The following is an 18,664-nucleotide window of genomic DNA, read 5'->3' on the forward strand; positions in this document are numbered from 1 at the left end:
AAGAATTCTTTTTCTGTGTTTTGATAATCAGTGCATTTAAATACCTAAATTTAGAAAAAGAATTCTTGTGCAATTGTGTGAATGAATGGGCTTTAATGTCACTGGTCCATAATGGAAAAGTCCTAAATTATAATTTAAAATATTTTCCCGTTGTTTTGTGGGTTTTTTTATTGCTAGAAATCATTGGTAAATCCAAGAACATCTTTCCCTCAAAATACTAAAGAATGTTTTTAATTCTATTCCTGTCCTTCCCAATTTTGCATCTCTTAAGTAGCAATAGATTTTTTTTCAGTAGATTTTTATATTCAGTGGGGAAAGCATAGCACTTGTTAAAGCCATCTTTTATTTTGAACTCAAAGCTGGTATTACTGCTAAGGACTAAAAACCATATTAGTCAGCATGTACCAAGGGAAATTAATTGACTAATGAAAAGTCAGTCTGAATAACTCTTCTTACAGAGCCTGTCCTCAGAGTCTGCAGTTCTGTTTAGCAAGGTATTTTCATTATTTCATCCAGTAGGTTAAAAAATTAATTTCCTACAATATTAATGTTTTGAATTCACCCAAGTGCAGAAGTTACTGATGGTTTCAGTGTAGAAAAATTCAGAAACAAACCTTTTCACATCCCAAGCCTTTTGTGTTCACACTGAGTGATTTAGCAGCTAAACTCCAAGTCAAGAATCCATTGCTAATATAGGATTATAAGATGTGAACTCCTATAGCTGGTGAATTTCTCACAGTTTGAAATCCTTATTCCTATGACAAGAACTAAGAGTGATTGCCTACCTTAGAGCTCTCATTCCTGAGAGCTCACTGGTGTAAAGTGCTGAATAACCTCCAAGTGTATTTGATGAGGTAGCTGCACAAAGATTTGTATTGAGATTCAGCATCATGTGGGTTTTATATCATAATTAAGGAAGCTTTCAAATTTCGCTGCAAAATAGAAGCCATAAAGATGAAATGGTCTTAATATTTTTCTGGATTTTTTTAAACTTGCTTTTTAATGCTGCGTGTTGTTTTTTGTTGTATGTGAGACAGATTTTAACAGCAGTAGAAATAGGTATCAAGAGTTGTAAGTTTATGGCAGGTATTTTGGGTTATCCAAATGAGTATGAGTATTTTGGTTTTAAACATTCATAAAACCATCTTTAAAATTGTGAGTGAGTAAGAAGCTGAGGGAAGTGCCCTATTCAAAATTTAATTTGGGAAACAGTATTTCTCTTTCATTTCTCTTATTGCTGATGGTATTTGCTTACCATGCTGTAGAAGAAATAAAAGTATTATGTGGTTTGATAGAATCAGATTTTGGTTGCCAACAAGCTGTATTCTGGCACTACCAATTCTGATTTGGTAACAACTACCTATTTCAAAAACAAATACAATATACAACTGAAGCATGTTTTTGTCCCCACATACTAGCTGTCTGTTAACCAAATTAACTATATTATGGTGAATGGTCATGCTGTTTGTTGAAGTGACATGCCTAAAACAACCTTGTCATTTTAATAAATTTTACTTTTTAGAAGGACACATCCTCCTCATCTCTCTTTAATTAAAAAAACCTCTTTCCCAAAATGCACACGTTAAACTGGAGAAGTGCAGGAGCACGTGCAAGGTGGCAATTTTATTTTACATTTTAGGTGCATAAACTGAAAATACGCCTTTGAAAATCAGGTAAGATTTAGAACCAAGTCTTTGAACTACAGCAGCAGAGCTAAACAGTTAAATATCCCATCACAGTATGGAGATAGTCATCTGTTCAAGCATATGGAATCTTTTGGCTACTGGACTAAGCAGTTAATATAATGCCCAGTGTCCAGACATGGACACAACTGTTATGGAAGCAGAAGGGAGGAGGCTCATCTATTGAGCCCATTTGGACACTGATAAGTAAAGATTAAAAGAGTGACTTCAAATAATACAGGGCAAAGGAGTTATTGCTTTAAGCAAGTAATTCTTTTAGAAAATGGAAGGTAGCATATTTTTTTTCCAAAGCAGGTTTTTTTTTTTTTGCTTAAGTTCAGGTTCTTGAGGAAAAAAAAAGAGAAAAAAAAAAAGCCCTGTGACTAGAATTAAATACTAGAATTAAATATAGGGTTTATCTGTTCTATTTCAGAATCAGAACAAAGAAGAAAAATTTTGTGTAAAACTATTTTACATTTAAATCCTTGCATATGTCCATCTTATTTCCATTAAGATTTCCATCTTAAGTGATTTTCACAGAACCAAATATTGAACTCCTGTGCAACGTGTGCTTAGGAACGTTTTGATGGGAACTTTTGGTGTTGTTTAAAAATCTTGAAATTTCGGAATCCAGTTCTACCTCTTTTTGTTTAGACATTCTCTATTAATTAGAATATAATCATAATAAAAAGGAATACTGCATCTTTAATGATGTTTTTGTGCCCGTGTAGTTAAGCTTTAATGCTAGGAGGGAAAAAAAAAAAAATTAAATTAGCCTTGTAACCTCTTTCTCTTCCAGACTGATGATGGAAAATAAAAGCTCTTAGCCACAGAATGTAACACTTAGAATTAATATTTAATTAGACCAGCAAATTGTACACTGTGGCTGAAAGCTTCCAAAGAGTTGTTAGTGCCACAATTGACCTACAAGTTTAATAATAACTCACTTCTAGGAGCAAGTGCCAGTTCAGCATAGTGGAGCCACTGTAAGAAAGTCCTGGGAGATTAAAATCAGCAAACCAAATGGCAGGCGAGGATTCCTGGGATGGAGCCTTCTGGAAAGCTGGGAGCTGGAGTAGCTTTGCAGCCAGGATTCAGATGAGAACAGTGGGCAAAAAAAGCTGATCCCTCCTGTTCTGGGAGCTTCTGGTTGTAGGCCAAAATCTTAGAACAGATTTTTTTCTAAATGTTCTTACTGCAGCTATTAATTTCTATCACAAATCAAGTCATGAATGGCTTATCTTCCTCTTTTAATTCAGTTTGAATACAAACACTGTCACTGAATTCACCAGTCATGGATTTTACTCATGGAAGAAAGATACATTTTTGGTATGATGTGTCATTTAGTATGTTTGTATTGCAGAATGTTTAATTTTATAGCATCTTACTGCTACATAAAGGCGTCCTTGTTGGAGAAAGATATGACAAGCACTTTGTGGTAATATTGTGAAATGTGTAAATTAAATATGAAATGAGCATACATTGTAAAATATAATATTTGGAAGGTTAAATAGCCTAATCTTGCTTTTCATTTTACGAAGAATTAAAATATAAAAGCCTGGAACTCTCCATTAGACATCCATCTGAGCCTTAATTCCGTGGCAAATTATTCTAGTGAAATAGGGCACCATAAGTTCAAAAATGTGCAAACACACAGCAACAGACTGAGGAAGGAGCACTCTGCATTATTTATCGGCTAGGTCCTAAATAATTAAAGAAATGCCTACTCATTAGTTAAAAATTAAAGCAGGGAGGCCCTTGCCAGCAGAGGGAGCAGTCATGTCTTTGCTTGGGTCCCCTTCCTTTCCAGCCCACCCATCATTTCCACCCTACCTCTCCTTATTGCCCAGCCAGTTTCCCATCTGGACCCAGCTCTGCCAGCCTGCTCCTGATGACAGCCTATAATTTTGTACTGGATAAGGGATTAGTTTTTTAAATGGTTTTTGTATTTCAGAGTCTTGCCACTTGGTTATCAACACCAGTTAGGTGTTCCTTTTGATGCTTGTGTGCTGTTAATTGAAATAATAGTGCAGGTTCTTTTTGGGCACCTGGGAATAAAATGAGATTCAGATGTTTAAAGACTTAAAGTTGCAGTGAGTGTTAGCCTTTCCAAATTGGTAAGAAAACTGCAATGACTTTTTTTTTTTCAGGCAAAATAGCAACAAAAGGAACTCCTGAACCTTTTTCTTATAATAAGTGACTCCCAATGGAGTCATAGGATTTTAGTTAAGCCAGTTGGTTTCAAATATGTAATTTTGGCAGTTTTGTTGTGGCTCTTTTGTACCATGACTCACTCTTCAGACTGCTTTTGCATCTCTGTTTTATACTGCCCTATGACCAACTTGTAGCATGGCATATTTTCTGTGTTCAGTTTTCTAGAGGAATCTGCTCAAATGATCAGTTCATTTTTTCAATGCTTAAAGACAAGAAATAACCTACAGATTTCTAATTATATGCTTTTATAACAGTGAGACAATCTGATTAGTGAAAACCAGATAATGTTCAGGGGAGGTGCTGGGCTCATCTTAGCCCACGTCTTGTACTGATTTCTTCATTCTTGTACTGATTTCTTGCCTTCCTGCATGGAAGAAGGGCTCAAGCAGATTTATTTCATCTCCTCAGTGCAGCAGGACTTGTGCAAGAGCCCCATGCCCCAGCAGCACTCACAGTCACCTGCAGCCTGTGCTTTCAGTCACAGAATGCTGAGGAAAGAGAAGAGAAAAGCACTGGGCAGGGCTCAGCTCAGAAAGTGTCACCCTTTACCACACTGCACATCTGTCACCTCTTTCAGCCACACAATAACAGGATTTTCAGCTTTCTGGGCTTCCACTGCCACCCCACCTTCAGGATGTTTTGCTGCCACCCCAAATGCAAGGATGCATCTCCTGAAGCAAACCTCAGCTGCAGTGGGAGGCAGAGCTGGGGTCCCAGCTCACTCTTGGCTGCCTTTTGCCTTTGGCCAGCTCACACCACACCTCTGTGCTTGTTCCTGACTTGTAAATGAGGAGTGCAGCCCTTGCCTGTCTTTTGTGAAGCACTTGGACATCAGCAGATGGAACATTTGATTTAAGCTGCTAGACTTGCTTCATCTTTTTTAGGCTGCAGCAGCAACTGTTATTGACTTGCCTAATTGATCTCTGTTTAGTGAGCTCTCCACCATTTCACTGGTGGTCTTTGGGTCTGCCCTTCCATGGCAGAATAGGCATACTTCTGATTCTCTAAGGTGACAGGGTTTGCTGGCATAAGATGCTTTCATAGCTCAAGTAATGCTCAAGTCCATCTTCAATGAAGATCCAAAGTTTGTTTTTGGGGTTTTTAAATTATGTGTTTATGTTTTGTTTTGTTTTGTTTTTAAAGTGTGCGATATTTACTTTTTATTTCCTGGCTCGTTATTCTTCCTGAAAAATTATCAAAATTAATTGTGTACAGTGTCACCCACCTTCATCTGACATTTCATGGTAATATGCAAAAAACACTGCAGAGTTCCCACAGCAGAGACAACTATCAGGACAATGTTATTAAAAGCAACCTTAAGAGAACAACCAAAATCTGGAATTAATTTGTTGTGTAACATATTGACCAACAGATGCTTTGTTACTCTCTTCCCATTTTTATGAGTGTGTTGCATCTAATTGCCTGCTCTTCTCTTCACTACTTGTCCTTTCTTTGCTTCTGCAACTTGTATAAAATTTTTCAAATATATTCTTTACTGCTTTAAATTAGCTAATGTAACTAGCTATGTTATTTAGCGGTGACAATATTATATATTAATATATTATATATATATACATAATGTATATATTATAATGTATATTATCTTCATATTATATATGAAGATAATATACATTATTGTTATTTATCTATTATTATAATGTAATAATAGATAATGTATATTAAACTCATATATTAATATATAAATATATCCATAGATAGATAGATTATATAATTACTATATTATATAGTAATGTTATTTTACCTCTGAACAAGTCAACTAAAATCAGTGTTTCTCTTGTTTCATCCATAGAGGATATTACACCTAAGCTTTATTATAGTCAGTAAGGTTCTTCAAAGGTAAAAGAAGATTCCTAATCAGTCAAAATCACCAGGTGTGGATTTCTCATCACTGAAGGCGTTGTACTTTGTTTATTTCTTGAGTCTTCCAGCAAAGACATAGCACTTGTGTTCAGATTTTTTGTGAGATTGGTACAGATTTCTGCACACCAAAATTTGTTAATGGTCATTTTACATACAATGTATATGGTGTGCATTCATTTTAGATTCAAAATTCAACATTCATTTAGGAAATTTACTGTGTGCAAACACATCTAATCAGTTTGGAGTTGGAAGATTTGTAGAATTTTATACTTTACAGTCTTTATTAATTATCAAATAACACTTTTTGGCAGAGCAGTTGTTAATAATTTTTTGGGGTATTTTTGAATAATAATACTAGTACATTAATACTTTGAATCCTGCTATTATTCTACTATTATTTGTGAATAATAATCATAATAAGTGTACAAACTGGATCTCTCTATAAAACTAATACAAGGGGCCATTACTTCTTTTACCAAAAGAAGATGTATGGGTAATTCTAAATTTTTCTTGAGTAGTAATTATTAACAAATAGTCATAAATATTTAAGCCATGTTTCTTAATAATTTATATTTCCAATGTAAAATCTTTTGGAGATGAAGTAGTAATGACAAGTGGTAAATATTTGTGTATTGTGAAGTCATTACCTCATCACTGTGTGATAATCTGTCAAAAATATCAAGGATTATTTCATTTATTGAATATCCAACCACTATTTCTTTTTAGTTCAGTGTGGCTGTCTCCATTATGGTGCTGAGCCTACTTCAGTTTTATGACTGAATGTAACAGAATTAAAAAAAAAAAAACAACCAATTTTTTAGCTTTTCTTGAAACTTCACACACCAAACTTTGCTTTAATTTCATAAGATTCATGTTATTTGGCATGAACTTGCTTGCTGTTTATTACTGAGACCTTCTTTCAAATGACATGTCAAGATTTCTGGATTCACCTGTTGGTAACAACAGAGATTGTTGCCTCCAATTAAAATTTTACCTGGGCTTGGGAGAAGTGTCAGAATTCCTCTTTGCTGTCATACAAAACACTTAAACTGGGTTTTGTCCCCGTACAAACAATATTTGTAAGTATTGTTTTAGGGGATGAAATTGAAGTAGGATTCAATGTATTAATTCTTAATTAAATTATTTAAAATAAAACCAGTGAGGGGATTATATTACCAGAATGTAAAGATACAGAAGTAGCCCTCTACCAAAATTTAGGCCTAATGTCTCTCTGAAAAGAGATGTGCTCTTAAAATACCTTCTTTTCGATGCAGTATGCAAGTCCATATTAAAATTATGTTCATGTACTAATCAGAATAAAAATGTAAATATATGCAAAAAGTCCATGTAATTCAAGTATTTATATAGGTGGTAATTGTATCTCCTTGTAGATCTTTAACATGAGTGTCTTATTTTCCTTTTAAATTTTGAGATTGTTTATATGTACTACGTAGAAAAGTTCAGGCTGTCCTAAGAAAAATTTCCACTCCCTGACTTTTCTTTACTTATGCAGTGCAAGCACTGAGGATTTAAATATTTTCATTACATAAATGTTGTGAGGTTTTTAATTTTTTAGAAACTGACAGAACGAGAGGATGGATTTTGGGCGTTGGAAAAATTTTGACAGGGAATCAGAGGAGAGCTAGAAATTAGAGCAGAGGGGAAAAGACAGATTTTTTCCCTAATACAGAATCCAGATGAACCAAGATTGATTTGATTAATAGTAGTAATGATAAAATTGTGCTGCATTGAGGACTCAATCCAGTAGAAACACGCAATATTAATTTCAGTGTGTAAGTTTGAGCATGCAGGCTGTGCATGAATTTCTGTTGGTGGAGTCCCATGCTTTGTACTCACACACAGAACACGGTGCACTTTAAACAGCTTTTGTTGTAAAGAAATATTTTTAAACAATATATAAAACAATTACTCAAATTATTGCACAAATAATCCCTCAAAGCTATGCACCTTCTGAAAATAAATTAGTTAGACAAAGCAATCTTTTTCCATAATTGCCCTTGCCCAAAGCTGCCTAAGCACGTGTGCAGTTCCCATTTCCAGAGCCAGCTCGCTCCGTGGATTTTCTTGACATGTTTTGAAAGTACACTTTGGTTGAACCCAAATATTGCAAGTTTGCACTTAAAAGAAAATGTCTGTCTCAAGCAGTAGCACAAAGTAAGATATAGAATGGATGCCCAGCCCAGCCTGCACAACAGGATTGCTACCATGTTGTTAGAATAATTATATTTTGGCTGAACTAACTAATTTATAAAAACTGTGGCACATCTAGCAAGACTGAAAACTTTCCAAGACTGGTTTTTTGGGTTGTTTTGGGTTTTTTTATTTCAATTTTGAGTATAATTTAAAACAATACCTCTTCTAGCTGCCAACAAACTCTTTCCCTGAATCTCACCATTCCTGGCTTCCCTCCTAACCATGTCCTGGCTCCCCTCCAGAGCTGCCAAGTTTATGCCAGAAGCAGGAGGTATATTTGTATGGGGCTGGAGGAAGATCTGGAGCTCTGTTAAATTTTCCAGCCCAGATGGGGCAACATGATTTGTGTGTTTATGTCAGTGTGCCATACATCACAACTATCTGTGTGCTGACGTCAGCTTTGATTGGGCATTAATGTGCTGAACACTGCAAACTAGAAAATACATGATAGATACAGATCTATGGCAACAATGCCACATAAGCAAATGTCTGTTTGGTGTGGCCATTCACTGTGCAAAATATTTCCCAAGATACACTGCATTAAGCCAGGGGAATATTTTGACACACTTCAAAAACAAAAACAAAATCAGCGTGGGCAAAGAGAGCACTATTTAAGAAAGGAAACCCTTTCAGAGGAAGAGCTGAAACCCAACATGTTAGGCAAATATTGAGGTGCTGTCCCTCACTTGAATCTTAATTTTGAATTCAAACCAAATAGGAGGATGCTATTCTTATGACTTGCAGGACTGTCAGTGATGGGAGTATGTTGCTGATGGTCGAGCACCTTTCTTTCCACAGTTTTTGTGACCCATTGTTATCAAAACTGGCAAGCAAAACCATCAACTGACAGCAAATGGGTTTTTTTTCAAAGGATAGGATAATTTTTTCTGTATCAGAAGATTAGCTTTCTTTCCAGGAATCATCAGTGTCTATTTATTTATATAAAAGTTTTTTGTTTCTTACTTACAGAAATAGCATCCCGCAGCCTCCTGAAGAGCTGACAAAAGATGGGATTACAGACCAGAAAACCACTGACTACTTTAGATTTACATTTATAGCATCTTTATGTGATTGCCCCCATAGAATAAAGATTCCATTAAAATATAATCTATTGTCTCTCTCTTCGTAGAAGAGGAAATGATTTGCAAGCCAGCTTTACAATAGCAAGGTGTAGGGATTGGTGTGTGGGCAGTGTCCTTTTTACCTCACATCACTTGTGTTATTCCTCAGAAAGGAAATTCTGTAGGATGACAGCACTTTATCGTTCTCCATGGTTAGATTTGTGGGTAAAATGGAAGTTCCCTGACTCCATGGGGATGGATGCTCTTGGCCTGGGCACAAGAGGCTTTGAAAAGAGACCCCTCCCCAGGATTTGATGCCATCTGGCCCAGAAGGTGGGGAAGGGAGGGGGTGTGAAGGTGCCATGGGATCTGTGGGTTTAGGGCTGGTAACCTCAGCAGATTGGGCTGTCCCAGACAGACCACAACTTCATGCAGAGGTCAGGAAACAGAATTCTGTTTATTCTTTGACAGGAGCAGGAGATTTTCACCTTTGGTGTCTGCTCTGTAAGCTTCTCTGTGGCTAGAAAATAATGGTTATTGAAATGTGGGTTCTTGGGAGCAGTTGGGAGGTTGATCACCATTTTAATAAACCCAAATGTCAGTACAATGCATGGACTATTTTAACATGTCTGGGGGTGTTTTAATGTCTCTGCTCCTAGTTGATAAATTGCTATTATGGAATAGTTTATCAGTATTTAAATTTACCTTTCAGAATAAGCAGAAGTCATATAGTTTATGAAAGAAGTGCAAAATGTACAAAATACTTTAAAATTAATGAGAAATACCAAACTATAACCTGGAGCTGCAGAGCTAATTCCTTATAATTGTAATGGGTATTTTGAGATGATTAGTCTTGATACCCCTGAAGGTTTGAAAAACCTACAAGCACCAAGAACAAGAGTATTATACCAGCTGTCCAGGTACCTTTAAGATAACAATTTCTTATCTTCAAGAAATATTTTGATTTTTACCACAGAAATGTTTCTCTTTTTTCCTCATTAAATACTGACATCACCAAAGCATTTAAGAACATTTTTTCTGACTTACCTCTGAAGATCTCTATTGTGACCTTTGAATGTCTCTTTCTGCTATATAAAATTGAGTAGAGAAAGCAGCTTATTTAAGGCATGTGACAGTACATTGTAGAACAAGACATAAGGCAGCACTTAAAAAATCACAAATATATTGAGAAATGGTAATGCTGATTGAAGCTTTAGAGTCATATGTTGTGCAGAGAGAAACTTTTAGAGGGAAAAATGCTGAGAAATTAGCATTGAGTTTTCCATGTTCCACTGATAGCCAAAATGAGTAATTGTGTAGGCTCTGCTTGCTCAAAATATTAGAGATGATATGCCTAAGTGTATTAAAAACCAAGGTTTTCAGAACTCAAACAAAAACTGGGCATCACACTCACAGCAGAAATCAATGAGAGATAAGCCTATCACATGGCTTGTAAATATTGCTGATGTGAGCAAATGCTTGTTGTGAAGATTTAGGGAAATGTTAATTTAGCGCTAAGTTAGCCCTTTCATGGTTTATCCTTGTCAAATATTTGTTTTCTTTAGACACATACTTGAAGTCTTTTTTTTTTTTTCTTAAGAAAAAAGCCTTCTAACATAATTTCTAAGTATTGATGACCTATTTTCCCCTCACAGTTTGTCACTGAGAAGACCAAGGCTTGCTCTGTGAACATTAATTACCTTTTTCATCACGTAGGATGTGTATTTTGTTTCCATGTCTTACAGAATAAAGCAATTATGGAACGTGTAACAAACTTGTCAGATATGGTGGTTGGTCTTGAATCATTTATTGGCTCTGAGAGAGAAACCAATCCATTGTACAAGGATTACCACGGTGAGTTCCATCTTCAGCAAGGCAAAAAGTCTGCCCTGGGTGTTTCTAGGGCACTTAGCAGCTCGCCCTCCAATTGGGTATCTGCTCTAAAGCAGCGTTTGATTTCATTTTGGAATTATACCTCTTAAATGTTTCCCCTTGCCTAAGCAGCCTTGAGTTAGGGAAATTTTCAGCAAAGTGCATTAAGGCTGCAAAGGAAACATGGCAACTCCTTGCATGTTGTCAAGCTGCATTACTGAGGCATGGCTCAATCAGATGTACATCTCACCAGGCAGGCTTTGGGGAATTCACATGCAGGGCAGGCTTGGCAATCATCTGACCAGCGAGCTGAACTTGTCATGAAATCAATACTTTCTGATCTGCCAAGTTTTAAATTGAGAACACGGAAAAACATGTATTTTAGTTAGTAAGGTGAATAAACTGCTGAATTATGTGCTGAAAAATAAGGTTCTGTTTTGTCAGCTATAGGTTACAGCACTTGCACTTTTAAGGAAATGTAAAATATGAAACTGATTTCGGTAAAAAGTCATGTAGTCTTTCAAATGCTTTATCTTCAAAATGGGTAATGGTGCTTAATCTTGCATTTTGTTTCCCAAAGATTTTTGTCAGCTGTTGCAGCAGAACTATTTAAATTTTAAAAATAATATTAGAAGTTGTGCACAGCAGCAAATAACAGTTTTAGCTAATCCAGAGCACTGCTCAGACTGTGCATAAATTACAGCTCTTATTATTGTGATATTACTGTAGTTCCATGGAAACCTTCAGCTGAAAGTAAACTGCTTATCTGAAATCTGCTGTAAACACATGACAGTGGCAGTGTTTTCCCTAGCAGAATGTATGGAGTACACAGGAAAAAAAGCAAAGATGGTGTTGAGACACCACTGTGTGTATGCAAGCTGTAATTAATAAATCAGTGAAAAATCTTTCTGACTGTGAAAGTGGTGCACGTTTCATTATCTGGAAAAAAAAAGGCGAATGTAAAAGAAACTGTGAACAAAAGCTGGAATAATTTGCCTAATTATTTTTCCAACTGTATAATCGTGATATGGCCTTTGTTTATGCTAACATAATTCTGTCAATTTAATACTCCTTTTTTCATTACTGAAGAGATCCTTTAGGACAATGTTTGTTTTAGCAGTTATTTCCTGGTTTCCTCTAAAAATGTACGCTAAGCCATTTCTGGTGCTATTTAATACAAATTATGTGCCAATATACATAGCTTTTGAGATTTGCACAATCCTAATTTGACAGTCTGTAAAGAAGTGTTTTTAATGGTTTTAACTTTGTGGATTCTTTTTGCCCCAGAACGTATTTTAAGGTATTTATTTACTGCAGATGATGAAAGATTTTGACATTACTCAGGAGAAGTTTGATTACGTTATTGCATTAATTAATGAATCCACCTTAATCATTTTGTTAAGCTGCATGCAAATTTAAATGTTTGAAAAGCCACAAAATAACAAAAGAATTATATAGATTACCCCTAAATGAAAATTTTTGGGATACTGTATATAAGCAACGCTGTGTTGTACCTGCTGTTCCTATATGTAATAATTAGATTTTGTACTCAAAACCCTAAAAAATAGTTCTTATAATTCACTGGACAGTAGGCAGGGATAGAAAGTTTAAAACTGTAATAACACTTTTCTAATATTATTGAAAATTTTTGTAATTAGTGCCCGTAAAAATGCTGCTTTTTAAAGTGTTTCAATTTTAGCAAACTTTAAAAAAAATAAATAAATGCCTGAAAAAATACTTGCCTTATTTTAAATAAGGGTTTTAATGTTTGGGGATTTTCTCACAGCTGCCGTTTTGAAGTCAGGTACCTTTTCTAAATGTTCAGTATTTCCATTTAGACGCTGGCTTTATGAATAGCAAATATAGGGCAGTAATTGAGAAGCCCTGTAGAATTTTCCTGGTTTTCAGACGTAGAAAATCCCCCTTAGGTTGTTCAGAGACTATATTAGGCTGCACAAAAACCATCCAGCGTCCTTGTCAGAAAAAATCAGCTTGACTTGCAGCTGACAGAATGCAGAGCTTGCAGTGCACCTAGCGCTGCTAAAAACATCTGAGCAGCTCCAGAAGCCTCCTGCAGGAGGAAAATTTATTTCTTCTGGGGGCGGCACGGGGGTTAAAAATTATTAAAAAGCATCACCTGAACCGGGACTTCCCCAGAAACTTTCTTTTTTTTTTTCAGGTGGTTTTTGGGGCAGGAAAAGAAGGAGTTCTCATTAGAGCTTCAGTGGTTATCAGTAACCCATAAGCCTTGTTTTGCTGGCTGCTTACTGGTGCATTTAATAAAATAAAGATCACTCCGTGGTGCCGTGGGCAGCATGCAAGGTGATAGCCATATTTGCTTACTGTAAATACGAGGGGAAATCACACACAAACGGGCTGTAGTTTTGACAAGTATTAAGATGGCTCTTTACATCTGTACTCCTGTACCAAAGTGCAATTAGTTTTCCTCGCACAAGGATTTCTGTTTATCTTATTCTGCTTGATTACTTGAGCATAATCGCGCCGTTTGCTTCATTGCTCCTGGTAGTAAGCTCCAGTTTAAAAAGGGGAGGATGAGTGTGTGTAAATATACAGAATTCTACTGTAAGACTCTAATTTATGCATCTGGATGACAGCGTTTCCTTAATTTTTTTTTTTTCCTTCTCCCCCTCCTTTACTCTTTCTTTCCACAAGGTTTGGTTCATGTACATCAGATTCCTCGGCTCAATAGCTTGATCTGTGATGTGTCAGACACCAAGGACCTTGCTTTTAGATTAAAAAGGAAGCAGTTCACCATCGAGGTAAGAGAAACGTTGTTTCACTGTTTAGAACCCAAAAGGTGGAGCTAATCCCATCTCTTATGTTTCGTTTTGTTGAAATGCATAAAATATGCATCAGATGATGTCAATTCATTTCGTTCTGGCTTTGCTGTTGGGAAGGGGTTTATAAAATACTGTAATATGCCTCCTAATTAAAAATGTCTCGTTTGCTGCACTGAATCGGTCTGCTATAAATACTTTATTTTGGTTTAAAATGTACATAGAAAGTAGGCCACAACCTTCAATAACAAAGCATGACATGTTTCTAAGGATGTCAGGAGCATATTTAATTAAATGTTAATGACTTGCTCTTACTTGTGTTAGTGGGTGGGAAAGTAGCTACATGTTATTACCCCAGTAGAGGGATTTTAATGTATAATGTTGGCTAAAATTGTGTGTGGTATGGGGGATAAGTGTCCTTATCAGTATTCAGAAACCATTTTCTTTGCATTACTGAAATCACCTTTCGCTCTTTTATGTCATTTTAAACACAGTATCATTTACACTAATGTCCTTAAGTAAATTTCCTACTAAATTTAAACTTTTTTCTGTGACCTTTATGCAGGCAGTCCTGATAGAAGGCAGTTATACAAAAGATGTATTTCATTTTAATCTTGCTAAAGAGCAAATGAACATAGCACTATTAAGCAATTAGAGCTGATGTATTTATTAACCAAGTAATGCTTAGAGATGGAAGATGGCTTTCAGGGTGATGCAATAGTCATCGGTACAGTCTGGGCAATTTTTTTTTTTTTTTAACAAAGACATAAAACAGCCAAGCATCCCTGACAAACCATTTTGTTTAATCTCTTTTCAAATGAAAAGCTCTTAAGCAGGCCACTTGTCTTAACTGCTTGAAACCATAAAAAGGGAGAATTGCCACCAATAAATTAGCATATTTTTTACTCCATCACCAAATGCTGGTCAATGTGGCTTGGCACTGCTTTGGTGTTTGGGACTTCACCCTTAAGTGACCACTTTGGCCCTTATTTGACCCTCTGCCCTTTTTAGCTGGCCACTTGATAAGGTAACTTAAGGGTTCTCTCTCTTCACTGCCCCCTCCCCTTCACAATTGCAAGTAGCCCTAACCTATAAATCATTGAAAGGGCCCTATCAAGTGACAAATTAAGGTGCCCTCCTCCTAATTAATGGTCATCAATGTCTTTAATTATCTAATCCTATTGAGAGGTAGTTAATAGTTAATCAGGCAGCCAGTTCTTCATGCAGGTCATCTCTGCGTGAGTGCTAGAAGTTTCTCAACTAGAGGTATCCTCTTCAGAAGCCACTTAAAGGCAAGCACATGGAGGAGGGCTTTTTTTCCCCAAGACAATTCCTTTATAAGGTTTGTCACTTTCCAGAGAATGCAGCGAGTGAAACCAGGCATTGTGAGGTATGAAAGCATTTGAACAACTGCTTTTGAGCAGTACAGTAGAAACAAAACCCTTGGTAGTCTGTGTTTGGTTTTAAAATACAAATGTTCTCTCTGTTATCAGAGGTGTAGAGAGGCGTGCACCCTCATTTCACAGCATAGTAAATTCTCGTTTGCTATAGCTGTGAATTAGGATATTTGGGTGGTTTCTCATCCCTGAATCCTGTCTCAGAATACAATTTTCTCTTCCAGACGCATTTGAGATTCTAATCTGTAATGTAATTTGGAAGGAGAGAAAACCCTTAGCAGGAGGCTCTCTAAAAAGAATTGAATTAGCCATGGGACATTGGAAGCAGGAGTGAAGTGCAACTCTTGAAACAACCTGTTGCCTCACACATGCGTAGATGACCCACTTGTATAATTTCTGCCTTCGCTGCTCAGCTGCAGCCCCTTTTGAATAACTTCAGGTTTTGTTAGAGATATGCTTTCTGTAAGCTGAACTGACACAAACTCTCCCTTTTTGAACATGTTAGATCACTGTCCTGCTGTGATCTTCCTGTACAAGTTTCACTAATCTATAATACATATGTTTTTCTTCCTCATACTGTTAGGGAAGGCAGAGAGGCTGGCTGGAGTAAGAAAATGGGAGCAAGGGAAAACTGAATTAGGAAAGGATGTGAATAAGGTCTTCTGAAATGGGTTTCTGCAGTTAGAATGTGATGTGTCAGCAGTCAGTCAGCGCTGGTTCTGGGGGCAGAAGCAAAAAGCAGCACAACAGTGTGCATTGCAAGCATTGTATATGCCTTATACACAATGCAATCAGCTAGGACTTCTTCTTGTATGTAGCTTAAATATGAAATGAAAATGTATCTAGAGTACCTTAGAGTTTTTGGAAAGATTCTACATACTTATATGCACAATTTAGGATAAAAATATTGTCCTCTACTTTGAATGCTGCTTTAAAATCAAATTGCATAAGAAAAGCTAGAAACACAGAACCTGTGAATTATGGTGAAATTTCTTCCAAAAGTGTTTTCTTCACCAGACCGTTCTTTTTTTTATAGTTTAAATAATAGCATGGGACATGGATTTACTCATCTCTGGATTGCTCACCAGTTAAATAACTCCTTATAGTTTGGCCCTCACAGGTGGAAAGCCTTGAATGTCAAATCTATTTTATTAGATTGCACTTTTGTGGGAGGAACTCCACCTCTTTATAGCCTGTGGAATCTTTTAACTGTTTCAGTTTTCCTTGTGTCTTCTTCATCAAAATAAGAACAACTGAGATGTTTTCCAAAGAGATTTTATTTTAAAATTTGGGATGAAAATGGTTTTTTAATGAATATTTATGAGTGCTCATTGTCCATTTATAAATTATGAAGAGGAACCTTCCAGGAAAACTTCCATGCTTATCTAAAAGGTGCAGTAGCTATTTCAAGCTTTCCCAAATCTTCACACGTTAGTTACTAGCAATATTCTCTTATGTGCAGTATTATCAGAGATCTATCTTATGTGCATGCCACTTTAAAGGACACAATTTTGAAGTTAGCCTGTCTAATCCTATTTCTTCCCACTTTGGAATCTTAATTAGAAGGAGATAAAAACCATCATTTGACTAAATTATTGTCTCGAATCTGTAGCAAAAGGTATAATCCGCAATTGGGCCAATTAGTGTACCCCATAGTTAGCTATGCTGAGGCAGGAAACTTGATTAGATCTGACACCAGCCTAGTTCCCACTGTTGTTTTGCCAGGTATGATGGTCAGACTTCAAAGGGCTTGAGGCATCAGCAGGGCAAGGTTTGGAGGCCAGCTTAGGTCCGGTCGTTAATCTCCCTGCTAAAACCACAGCAGCCCTCGCACAAAACAAGCTTACACGACACAATCATGCGGTATTAAAGTTTGGGTTGAGTCATGCCAATTTGCCTTTGATTTTCTGATGATTGACTAAAAGATGGCTACATGACTAGACACATACTGAACGTTTACTGATTAGGTAAGTTCCCCAAATATTTGAAATATTTTTTGATTTCTCAGTTAAATGATAGGACAACCCGTTTGTCTTAATGCGGCCGTTCAGCGGAGATGTTCTTGAAGTGCTTTTTTGCTTGCTTTGTAGCTCTGAGTGTAACTTTTATCAACATTGGAGAAATTTTGTAAGAACATTGCATTCATATTTTTATTTGACAGAACTTTATCTGTGTCCAAAGACTCCTGTGTCAAGACTTAAAAAATTTCTGCTTAAATTTGGTTTTTTCGCTGCCCCAAATTTCTGTGAGAAGGTTGTTTATCTTTGTTATTTGGGTAGATTTATAATTACTCTCCAAAAGGACATTTTCCTTTAATTATTTTCCACCTCACCATCGAGTAAAGCGCTGCTCCACGGCTATGATTACATAAGTGTTCCTTTCTTTTGCAGTCTGATTTGTTCAAATATTGCAGTAACAGTGACATGTTTCCATTCTGAGAAAAGCCTAAGGCTGCTTTAGTATTATTCCAAATGATTGAAATTGCCATCTTGCTGACTTTCCCTTGGGCAGCTTAGGGCCTGTTTACTTTTGTATTTGTTTCACATGTTCCCTCTGAGTTTGGCTGGCAGGACATCATTACCTGGTTTGACAAGACAGTTGGAGAAGATTCATATTTGATTAACTCCCTTTGTTATTGTCTGGACAACACAGACCTCTGAAATTATCTATTTAAAGTTAAAACCCCTGATACATTCAGATAAGTGCTTGCAAATAGCAAAGTTTGTGAGGGTGTTTTTTTTAATTCCCTAGTTTTGCTTAATTTATAAGTCTTCAAGTTACTGTCAGTTATTAGGAGTATAGAGATGAAGCTTTTTTTCCTAGAAGTTTTTATCTTATAGTTTGTCTAATAAATAGTTGTTGTGCAAATACATTTTTTTGATCAAAACTCAAGTCACAGCAGCCAATATTTTCTTTTAAATGGCTACACCACCTGTGCAGCCCACAATAAATTCTTTAGAAGCCAGCTCAGTTTGAAGCCAAATGTCATATATTATTTAAAGAATAGCCATGCAGCAAAAAACAAGTTTCCAGAGCTTAATGTACAGATTCAGGATCTTTTCTGAGAGGTGTTTCCTAAGAGGAGAGGGGAAGAAATCAGAGGAGTCCTGTGGCTGGTTTCTCAGAGCAGGGCAGATGCAGTATGGCACTGTGGAACACTCTGTATTTCATTTTCCCCATGCTAATTGCCAGAGTAAAAGGTTAAGTCTTTGGAAGGAAACATAACCACCAAAACCAGCAACTGAGCCTATACAAAATTAAAAGTAAACAAATTATTCCAAAGGCATTTGAATAATGAATGTCCTGTCTTCATCTGGCAGTAAAAGACTGTGAGAAAATAATGATGGCCAAAATAAGAAGTAATTGCAACTCCAGGTATTCCTTGTGTCTGGTGTGTTTCCAACACTGGTATTTGGAAGATGACTTCAAACTCTTTGAGGTGGTGATTTTGGCCATTTAAAACAGGAGCTGTGGCTTAGGTAGCCTCCATCTGAAATCTCTGCATTTCTGACTTTTTTTGTCTTCCTTTCAGTGTCTCTCTTTTC

The 18,664-nt window shown here is 36.4% G+C and overlaps 1 protein-coding gene across 3 annotated transcripts in view; it reads left to right on the forward strand.

Annotated features, from left to right (window-relative positions):
* The window catches only part of ELP4 (elongator acetyltransferase complex subunit 4), a 141,142-nt gene that overhangs the window by 50,348 nt on the left and 72,130 nt on the right, over positions 1 to 18,664 (forward strand). For all 3 annotated transcript variants that reach the window (XM_054634787.2, XM_054634788.2, XM_054634791.2), the window contains 2 exons: positions 10,798 to 10,906; positions 13,598 to 13,704. In XM_054634787.2, coding sequence (XP_054490762.2) covers positions 10,798 to 10,906; positions 13,598 to 13,704 — 216 coding nt within the window. The remainder of the gene's footprint in view (positions 1 to 10,797; positions 10,907 to 13,597; positions 13,705 to 18,664) is intronic.

Source organism: Agelaius phoeniceus, chromosome 6 (assembly GCF_051311805.1).
Source record: "Agelaius phoeniceus isolate bAgePho1 chromosome 6, bAgePho1.hap1, whole genome shotgun sequence".
NCBI classification, from domain to species: Eukaryota; Metazoa; Chordata; class Aves; order Passeriformes; family Icteridae; genus Agelaius; species Agelaius phoeniceus.